Source organism: Apis laboriosa, unplaced genomic scaffold (genome assembly GCF_014066325.1).
Source record: "Apis laboriosa isolate Shangri-la unplaced genomic scaffold, ASM1406632v1 scaffold112_cov148, whole genome shotgun sequence".
Lineage (NCBI taxonomy): Eukaryota > Metazoa > Arthropoda > Insecta > Hymenoptera > Apidae > Apis > Apis laboriosa.
The window spans coordinates 3,599,393-3,610,508 of record NW_025220865.1 but is presented as its reverse complement, the minus strand read 5'-3'; the positions used below and the strand labels follow the sequence as shown (position 1 = coordinate 3,610,508).

At 23.1% G+C, this 11,116-nt stretch overlaps 2 protein-coding genes across 2 annotated transcripts; one reads left to right on the top strand and one right to left on the bottom strand.

Annotated features, from left to right (window-relative positions):
* Window positions 1–2,074: 2,074 nt before the first annotated feature.
* Window positions 2,075–5,472, top strand: LOC122713520 (39S ribosomal protein L3, mitochondrial). Its single transcript, XM_043934082.1, has 8 exons — window positions 2,075–2,213; window positions 2,296–2,415; window positions 2,550–2,643; window positions 2,744–2,971; window positions 3,042–3,170; window positions 3,262–3,422; window positions 3,530–3,719; window positions 5,202–5,472. Exons 2-8 carry the CDS (start codon window positions 2,354–2,356, stop codon window positions 5,430–5,432), a joined length of 1,095 nt encoding a protein of 364 aa, XP_043790017.1. The 5' UTR covers window positions 2,075–2,213; window positions 2,296–2,353; the 3' UTR covers window positions 5,433–5,472.
* Window positions 5,473–5,653: 181 nt separating this feature from the next.
* On the bottom strand, window positions 5,654–10,435 carry LOC122713274 (importin subunit alpha-3). Its single transcript, XM_043933567.1, has 9 exons — window positions 10,068–10,435; window positions 8,702–8,804; window positions 8,322–8,535; window positions 7,833–7,993; window positions 7,422–7,648; window positions 6,958–7,323; window positions 6,643–6,877; window positions 6,459–6,550; window positions 5,654–6,370 (listed from the first exon to the last, which is right to left on the bottom strand). The coding sequence occupies exons 1-9, from the start codon at window positions 10,125–10,127 to the stop codon at window positions 6,278–6,280; spliced, it is 1,551 nt and encodes a 516-aa protein (XP_043789502.1). The 5' UTR covers window positions 10,128–10,435; the 3' UTR covers window positions 5,654–6,277.
* Window positions 10,436–11,116: the final 681 nt, after the last annotated feature.

Here is an 11,116-nt window from a genome sequence, read left to right as displayed (position 1 = left end):
ACACACGACCGATTATGATTTAATGGAGTAGCCAAAAGCTATGTTACGGCATTGCAATCGCGGAATTTGATGGATACAAATGTTCGACCAAATGAAAATTTTGGTCGATAGATTTATAAGATGTGAAGATTATATTCATAAAATAAATATAAAAGGAATTGGAATCATAAAATATTAATTTAAATCAATTTACAAATATCGATATATACATATATATATATATATATAAGCTATATAAGATAACTTAACCTATATAAGGAAAAATAATTTTCAACTTATAAATTTTATCTATTATTGTATTTAAATCTTTATAAACAATTGATCTATTCAATCATTTAATCACTTTTTGAACTCTATATAACTTAAAAAACAAACTAAAAAAATGTGTATGTGGCTTAATAAGAGCATCCGTTTGTTCACTTTGCACTATGTTAAATAATATATATAATCTAATTTATAGATACGAGACTTTTAATACATATGTCTATGTCTTAATCTGTAAAAAAAATTTAATCAGAATTATAATTCTTTCAATTGTTTTGCAATAAAATATATATATGTAAGTATATATATGCATATCACGTAAGTACTCATATTCTATGAATATACGATATTATCATATTATGCATGTAAACAAATAGATGTGCATCTAGATCGCAAATGATGGAAACGTATTCTGATTTGTATTCACTAGTCGTGCAAGCCCAATCATTCTATTTGCGAATGGATGAGACGAAATGAAATCCAGAAATTTGGCTTATTCTACCCGCAAACGCGTCAGCTTTATTACTTTCATTAATAATCATTCGGTTTCTCTTTGGATAAAGTGATGAATATCTGATAAATTTTTACTTGTCATGAATTTTTTATATATTTTTCAAAAGAAATTTTAGATAGCACTAGGAATCAAATGTATTTTATAAATTTTAAATTACATAGACTCTTGAACAAATAATTTGTGAATTAATTTTTTTTTTATAATTTTTCATTAAGATTATATAATATTGATTTTGCCTTGTATTCGATAAAATTAATTAATTTAAATATTAATTGTATATTTTTTAGGAATGCTTTAAAGATTACAAATAGAAAAAAAATAGATTCGACAAATGAATATTCAATAGTGTCAATTTTCAATAAAATGATTCAAAATTTTTTTTTATTTCTTTGTTATTGAATTGAAGTTTTTGTTTTTTAAATCTCATTGCAATCGTCAAATGATTAAAATATTCGTATCACATCAAAGATACTAAAATATTTATAATATATCATATTTTGTAAGATTGCTCAGAGATACATTGTAGCTGAAAATATAATATTTTTATTTTTAAGATTAAGATAGATTGTAATTATGAAAGAAAAATAAATGAAATAAAATTATTCTTTACCTGAGATAAATTATTTTGTCTATGTTCACGTCAAAATCAAATATAAATAAGAATAATGAGAAAAGGACAGAGATACGATAAAAATATTGAAATTAGCGCCATCTCCAGAGTGCATAAATGAAACTTATAAAGAAAGGATAGAAAATAGTAGAAAAAGATAAAAATAAACTAAGAATTGATTACTAACGTCATCTTTTAAACACCAAAGGTACTTCTTCAAAATAGAATTGATTACTAACGTCATCTTTTAAACACCAAAGGTACTTCTTCATAGAGTTAGATAGAAAACTCAAAAGATAGCGTTAATACTCAATTCTATTTAAAAAGAATCTTAAAATTGCATTTTAAAAATGCACTTAAAAGATGGCGCTATTAATCAATTCTTATATTTCTATCCTTCTCGGATTATTTGTTTTCTTTGTCTACATTTGTGTTTAATTTGCGGCATTCTAGAGATGGCGTTGATATCAATATTTTTATCCTATCTCTGTCCTTTTTCCACTATTTTCTCTCCTTGTCTACAAAATTTAATCTCAAAAGACTAATCTAATAACTGAGTAATTATTTAGAAATTTTAACTTTTTGTATAAGAAAAAAGATTTATTTTTCATTTACTATATTTATGCATAAATTGAATATATTGCATGCAGTATAAAAATTATAAAAAATTTGATTTCAAATATTGTAAATAAATAATAAATATGTGGTGTTAATGTGTTTAAATGTATCTTGTATCAAATATAATAAAGAACAAGATTCAATTAATTATAATATTACTAAAATAATGAATAATTTATTATAAATTTTTCTTTTTCATATTTTAAAGTATGTATTAAAATTAATAATTTATTTTTGAACAAATTTTAACAAATCACTAATAATAATTATGTTCTAACCTCATTTATAGTTAAATTTTCATTAAATACTTACATCTACGTACATTTCACGACATAATTATTACGAATATGGCATCAATTTTAAAGACTTTTAACGGAATTCAACTATTCAATAAATGTTTGAAACAGAGGTATTGCTTAATAATTATATATAATTAATAAATTTAATTTGTATATTTAGTTTATTGTATAAATTTTCAAAAAATAAATTTGTTATTTCATTTCATTATTCAAATACTTATTTCTATTAATATATTTATTTTAGTATTGATAAAATATATATTCCTAATCGTGGTAAAAGATTGAATCCTCCACCAAAGAAACGTCATCCAGAATGGCTTCCAAAACCAACACGTGTAGTATGTATTTTAAAAAATAAAAATAATATTTTATTTCTTAATATTTTGTAAGAATTTTATATAAATATTGTTATATAATATATAATATTGTTTATATTAGTTATATAATGAAGAACTTACTTCAGAAAATAAAGAATTTCTCTCAGAAATTGTTTCATCCACTAAAGGATTACTCAATAATAATGCATCTCCATTAAATAAAGAATTAATTCAATCAAATGCAACATGGACTCCAGGTTCTAAACGTACTGGTTTAATTGGCAAAAAGATAGGAGTATATCCAATGTGGCTAAAAAATGGGAGAAAAGTATTAACTACTCTAATACAGGTATTATCATATAATAAAATATTGAATTTTATATAACCTTATATTTAAATTCTCCATTTCTTTCTAATAGATTGTAGATAATGAAGTTGTAAAATATATACCCCCAGAAGAATATAAACCAATTAAACCTATTAAACATAGAGTTAAAGTACGAAATGGCTGTCTTGTATTAGGTGCTATAAATATTGACCCACAATTAGTAAGTTGCAATTGATCTTTTTTAATGTTTATTCATTATTTTGCAAAAATAAAATTTGTATTATTAATTTTTGTATTATAAATTTTTACAGCTTACTAAAGAATATTATGGAATATTTAATTCAGTAGGAGTTACACCAAAAAAAATATTAATGAGATTTACAATTTCACCAAATGCTGTTCTCCAACCAGGAACTCCTTTAAATGCAACCCATTTTAAACCAGGAGAATTTATTGATATTCGTGGAAAAACGTAATTCTTTTATCAATATTTGTAATCTCAAAATTTGATAATTTGAGATAATCTGAGATAAATCTGAAATATTTAATAATCAATTATAATAATCTTTATAAATATAGAATAGATCGTGGTTTTCAAGGTGTTATGAAAAGATGGGGCTTTAAAGGTATGCCTGCTTCTCATGGTGTAACTAAAACACATAGAAGACCAGGTAATATAGGTTCAGGAGGTACAATGGCTAGGGTAATGCCAGGCACTAAAATGCCTGGACACATGGGAAATCGTTGGCGTATTCTTAAAGGTGTAAAGGTAATTTATAATTATATTCTTTTATGGAAAAAAAATTTTAAATTACTTTTACTTTAAATACATCTTACATAGATTAATAAATTTTTATTTTTTCTTTTGCAAGCATAATCATTTAAAAAAATTAGCATATAATTTTATATTGATATTATATGAATTCTTATAAAATAATATATTTTTTTATCAGTTATATTTTTTCTTAACCATTTATATTTATGATAAATTATAAAAAAAGTTAAAAAAATGAACTAAAAAAATAATTCATTCTCATTCATTTTCAGAAATGTATGAAATAAGCAAAAAAACTCAATATAGTTTAATCTTTTTTCTTATTATTTTTTTATGTATAACAATATATTAAAAAGTACAATTAAATTTCTATTTTTCAATAGAATCACGTAATTTGTTTTAGCATTTCCAATTCATCAATTAGATTGAATAAGTAATTTATTAATATAGTAACTGTATCAAATTATTATTTATACATAATATATTTTATATATGAACACTATTTGTTGTAAATATTTTTTTCAAATTTTATACAAAGATAATGAATATTTATTTTTTGTATAGAATTTTACAAAAAAAGTATTTGAAGGGTTGAGGATCAATATAACTACAAAAATCTATTTAATTTCTTCATTCATCTGTAATAATTGTTAAAAATTATGCATAACATGTATAACATTTCAGTTAATTTTTTTTATACAATTCGTATTTAAAAAATGAAATATTTTTTCCATATAAAATGGAAATAAAATATATTAAATTTTGAAATGTTTACATGAAATACTTGAACAAGTAAATATTTATGATGAAACATTTGAAGATCTCTTTACATTATTAAACAATTACAAAATATTAATTTAAATGTATATTACTTTTGAAAGGAAGATATTATACAGTAATGACATTCTAAAATTATTTTACAACTAACAAGAAACATATATTCACAATTTATAAAACTTATATTATTCATTTATTATTTATTTAAAAATTATAGATTGTAATGTGAATCATATAGAAATTTTCAAGAATGATAAATTAGTAATACATCAAATAATTCATTAATGAGACACATAATAATTATTCCTAATATTCTACAAACAAACAAAAATTCTAATTATAATTTCATTTAAATATGTAAAATTAATACAAAAACAAAATTAAATTTTTTTGTTTAGCTTTTTGGGCATTATATGTGACTACATATAGTTTTTTTTCCATTAAGTAAAATAAAGATTTTTAACTATTAAAAATCATGAAATAAAAAACATTGTAATAAAAAATCTTAATTTCTTATAATTGCAATAGTGAATTAGCAGTAATTATGAATAAATCGTTGTTAAAATTCAATTTTTAAAAAAAATTTATGGATAAAATAATAAATAATTTTAACAATATAATATATTGAAAGATTATTAACAATGTTATTAAGAATTAGAATGACTTCAAATTATTATCGAACTTTTGTATATGTTGCAGATACTACGAATAAACACTAAATATAATGTAATTTGGGTATTAGCTCAAAACGTACCAGGAGAGCTAAATACTATGTGCTATTTATACGATACGATTTTACATACTAAAAAAAGTACTTCGCCATATTTTCCTACATATTTGCCAAATGAAAGTGAACTACCTGAAAATCTTTATGCAGATGATGTTCATCCATTTGAGAATCCTACAATTGAATTCAAATCAGAATCATAATTGTAATAATGTAATAAATAAAAAATATATATAATTATAAGAACATGTTTTATGAAAATATTTAAATCTCTTCAAATTTTTAGATAACCTGTCTATTCACGCTATCGAAAGACTAGGCAAAGATCGGCAATTAATGTTGCCGCATTTACGTAATAGTTTTATTGTTTATCCTCTTCCCCTTACAGAAATAATTCATAGTCATGAATTAAGCTAATAAAGAGTAGTCAATTGATTTATTTATTTAGTAATCAATATTATTATAAATTTAACATGCCTAAAATATACACGAATTATTTTATAAATGTAACATCACTAACCAAGATTCATCTCAAGTTAGAGTGGAGAGCAGCACGATCAAACAATAAAAAAGTTTTTCTTTTCTTTTTCTGTGACGCTCTTCAATTTAGAGAGCAAATTCATTAATTTACTAGAATAATTTAGTCGGTGTAATGCATATCAATAGCTGCATTCAGTTCCGCTCCACTAAGCATTTTAGTATGTGCAACGGAAAAGGAAACAAGGTAAAGTACACATCGTTCAAAAATAAAAAAAGGAAAGAATACAAATTCTTATTTCAATAAGAAACTCCTTTGCTCTGTAACTTTAGCCTCGTTTTTTTTTCTAATTTCTCACTTTTTGGACAAACCAAAAATGTAAGTCATAATTTTATGTTTTTGAATTAATAAAACCAAATACAATTGTTGATTCAACAATGTCACGTTGAAATTGCCACATGTAGTCGTTGAAGAAAGAATGAGACAGAATATAAAAGGGTAAGCAGAATGGCTCCATAATGGAGATTTTCGGGGGACGGCACGATCAGATAAAAAATAATGGAGGCCCTCTCAGAATTTAAAACCTTCATTCGAAATGCTCGTCGTCTGATCGAATTCAAATGTTGATTCCACAACTTGTGGTTCCAGATTTGTATCATTCGTCTAAAAACATTAGAAAATATATATTTTTTCATATTAAAAACATTAATGGAAATTACTTCTTAATTATAAAAATAAGATAAATACATACATCTTCCGAAAAGTATTGCTCAATAATTTCGTATGCTAGTTTATAAATATCTATGTTGTCGTGATTTTGTAATGTTTCGATTTTATCCAATCCTATGAAAATACATTTCATAATATAAATTTATATATTTATTTTTGTGTACTCAATATTATATATTATAAAAGAAAAAAAGATAAATACTAACCTGAACATTCTTCAATCATATTAGCCAAATGTTCAACTTGTGATCCAGCAAGTTTGAGCATATTATGTATACCATCTAAAACAACCTGTACAACTTGAGTATCTTTACAATCAAGGAGGTTACAGAATGGTCCAATAACACCTTCTTGTATCATTCGTGCAACCTGTTCTTCATTACCACTTATTGTTAAATTGCTAATTGCCCATGCTGCTTCTTTTTGTGTTTGGAATTCACCCTGGTAAAAGATAAATTTATTATTAAAACAAATGATTCAATTTAACAAATTTCAATATTTTAATAAAAGTATTTTCTTACATTAATTAAATTGTGAATAATAAGAGGCAGTAGTCCAGCATCTATAACTGCTTGAACCTGAGATTGATTGCCAGCAGTTACATTTGAAAGGAACCAAACTGCTTCTTTACAAATTTTTTCCCTCGTATGGGTTAATAAATTCGGGAAATATGAAAGCGCGTCACAATTTAATACAGTTTGTGTTTGTTCGTCTGTACCTGTTACTATATTACCTACTGCCCTTAAAGCAGCTGTTTGCACCTTAACTTCTTTGTGCGAAAGAAGTGGTATGAGACGAGGTACTACACCACTATCTATAACCATCTGAATTTGTTCATTACCACCATCAGTCAAATAACTCAATGCCCAAATTGTGTCGACAAGAATCTGCAATTTTATTTTGTATATAAACAATTATTTCTAATTATAAATACATTAAAGATTATTTTTTAATTATATATAATATATATAATATTGTAACTTACATTAATATCTGAATGATGAATAAGTACATTAAGAGCAGGTAAAATTTCCTTAATAGTTTGAACAGGTGGTGGTGGATCTTTATTCCTACATAAATTTACGATTACCCAAGTTACATTACGTAAAAAACTAATTGGTATTTCTGGTTTGATAAACGTTAACAATGGCGGTACAACGCCAAGCTTGATAACATAATCCCTAGATGCTGGGCCATCTCCAATAATATTTCCTATAATGAATAAAAATATATGAATAATAATAGAATATGTATATGTTTTAGTTCAAACAATAAAAAATGAAAATAAAATAATAATATATCAAAACATAATTTAAATTTAATATCATAAATATTTTTTTTTAGATATGTTATAATTTTAATTATAATGTTTTTTTTAATATTTATATTAATTTACCTAAAGCCCATACAGCTTGTTCACAAACATTCTGTTGACTTGAAAGTAACAAATGCAAAAAGTGTGGAACTGCACCAGCTGCAACAACTGCTTGTGTTTGAGGTGATGTTCCACTTGCAATGTTTGTTAAAGCCCATGCTGCTTCAAATTGTAATGATGGACTATAAAGTATTAAAAATTAATAATAATGTATTAATACTAAAAAAATTACTAAACTAATAATAACAAAACATTAAAAATAATAGACTCAAATACTAAAAATTTATATTATTATATTATTATATATTATTTATATATATTATTATATTATTATTATATTATTACTAGAAAATTTATCATAATTAATCATAAAAAAATATATATATTCTAAATTTATAAAAATATTAGCAATCAAATTTCATTTGTGATCAAATATTTTTTTTCTAATAAAAAAATAAGCTAATCGTAATGTGTGCTATAAATTAAGATCGTATGCAAATTTAATCATACCTATTGTGCTGTTCAAGACAATTAACTAAGATCGGTAAAATGCCACTATCAATTAACTTATCGATCGGTGGATTACGATCTGAAGATAATAACTTTCTTGCTGATTGTACCGCTTGTAATTGAACAGTTGGATCTGAACTAGCAGCTTTCATTACTAGTTCTTTTAAATTGATTTTTGATAAATCAATGTTTTGTTTATCACTATCTTCTTCATCTAAAATAAAATATTATATTATAACTTATTTTTTATTTAATTCTTTATATTTATATAAAAAATATATTTTTCTATTTATATATATATATATTATATAAAATATATTATATAAATATATATATTATATATTATATAAAATATATATGTTTATATTTAATAATTTTACCTATTAAATCTGTAGCAGGCACATTTCTTCTTTTCTGTAAAGTTTCATCACGTTTATTTTTCCGTAACTCTACTGTTGCTTCATTTCTTCTTCTTCTCATTTCCTAAAACATATTATCATTTAAATGCTTTTAAATCATTATTAAGTAATATTTATATAATACTTTAATCTTTCTTAAATTTATCTAAAAAAAGATTATATTAAATTAGAATATTTATATTGCAAAAATAATATATAATATATAATAAAAAAATAACTAAAATTTCTTTACATATAAAAAATACATATTTACATATAAAAAATATATTATAGCAATTTTAAATATTTAAGATTTTTTTAATTTTAATATTAAAATTAGTTTCAATAATATTAATTTTAAAAATTAAAATAATATATTGTGTAATAATAATTAACATTAACTATATTTTTATGATAAATAAAAATTAAATTAAAGGTTAAATATTTTGCTTTATGTAATATAACAAATACACAAATAGACATAACAATCATATATTTTTTAAAATTTGATAATATAATTATTTTAATATATATTTATTTGAATTAGTTTTCAAACTTTAATGACCATATCAAATTTCATAATTTAAAATATGTTTAATAATAATATGAAAATCTTACATAAAAAGATAAAGTATCATAATAGAAAATATACATAAGAAAATATACACTTATACTTAATAATTAATAAAATATTAATATTATATTATTAATAATCTCTAACTATGATAATGGAAAACTTTATTTTTTAATATTTTTTCATCAATATTATTTTGATATTTATAAAAAATTAAAATAAATTTTAATACATTATTAAAATATGTATATAGAGAAATATATTATTTACATATTATAGAATCAAAATTATTTGTAATATCTTTTGAAAGATTTTTTAATTATAATAAAAAATATGTAAAAAGAAAAGTGAATTATTTGTGTCAAAAATAAAAGGTAAATAAAAGTAAATTATTTATAAGTTTTCAAAGAAATAATTAAAATAATATAACTTTTCTTTTTTACAATTATTCGTTCAGTTCTATCTTTGATAGTGCTATATTTGACATTAATGTAGCGACACTTTCCACTTGTTTCAGAATTGCATGATTCTATTCAAAATATAATACTGTTATATTTGATAAAGTTATATTAAGAATTTTTATGGATTCTGTGCAAAATAAATATACAGAAATATCCAAAATTCCAACTGAAATAACAAAATATGCAAATAAATTGCACAAATTTGGAAAAATTAGCGCCCATGATAATGTTCATTTAGTCGCCCAGTTCAGTAGCCGAAACTTCCAGACGTATAACGTAACTGCGCACAACGAAGAACACACTGGATACTCACTTCTTGATCTTTGCCTTTGTTCTTAAAAACCATCATTCGATTCTTGCATTCCGCCGCCATTTTTTCAATAACCAATCCTTCGTACTCGCGTATATTGATATGTGCCGGCACCCAGATACCCGTGTTACTGCGAAAAATTCTGTATCCGTGTTACTCCGGTCGATTTACTTCGACAGCTGCATGCCGTTGCGCGACAGCCTTAATGTACGTCAATATACAATGCAATATAATGTATAACACTCGTTCTCTTAATCACGATCGCCACACAATGTTCTCCGTAGTCACGTTTTCTCAGCACGAAAGCAACGTTTCAGCCATTCCGAAAAGAACATCGGAAATGAGCAAGGTGGCGCTTCGGAAGACGCGTGTTTTCACTATGCAATCAGTAAAATCTAATCGGCAAGCAATAGAGTCACGGATTATAGCAAATTCTTATCATCTTAAAGCTATATGTTCATGAGCATTTATGTTTCATAAGTAACTTCTGTGTTTTTAAAATTAGAATTAAATAATAAAAAAATTAATTTGGAATTATTTTTAAAAATGATTTATTATAATAAAAAAAATTTATATTCATTAATAATAAAAAAAATAATAATTTCAAACATAATAATAAAACATTTATAATAAAATGAATCAACAACAATTGATATGTACGATTGCAGTTAATATATTTATGTTGGTATCTATTATGTTGGTATCTACAACTAAAAATTAAAATCTCTATACATTATTTGAAATCGACTATAGTTATATTGCAGTCTATAATACAGGAAATTTAACTTAAAATAAATTTGTTTATTATTTATAAAAAATAAATAAAACAATGAAACTTGTATTGTTGCTCTTATAGATAATAAGATTAAATTTTAAATGTATAAAAATTTTTTATATGTTTTTATAGATTTTGACAAATAAAATTTAGAAATAAGAATCTTAATTGTCAGAATTAATGATGCAAGAATTATTTGTACATTTCGTATTTTTAGGGATTTTTGCAAGTTACGTGATGGATTCTTATCCAATCCGCTTGAAGAAACCAAATTCAA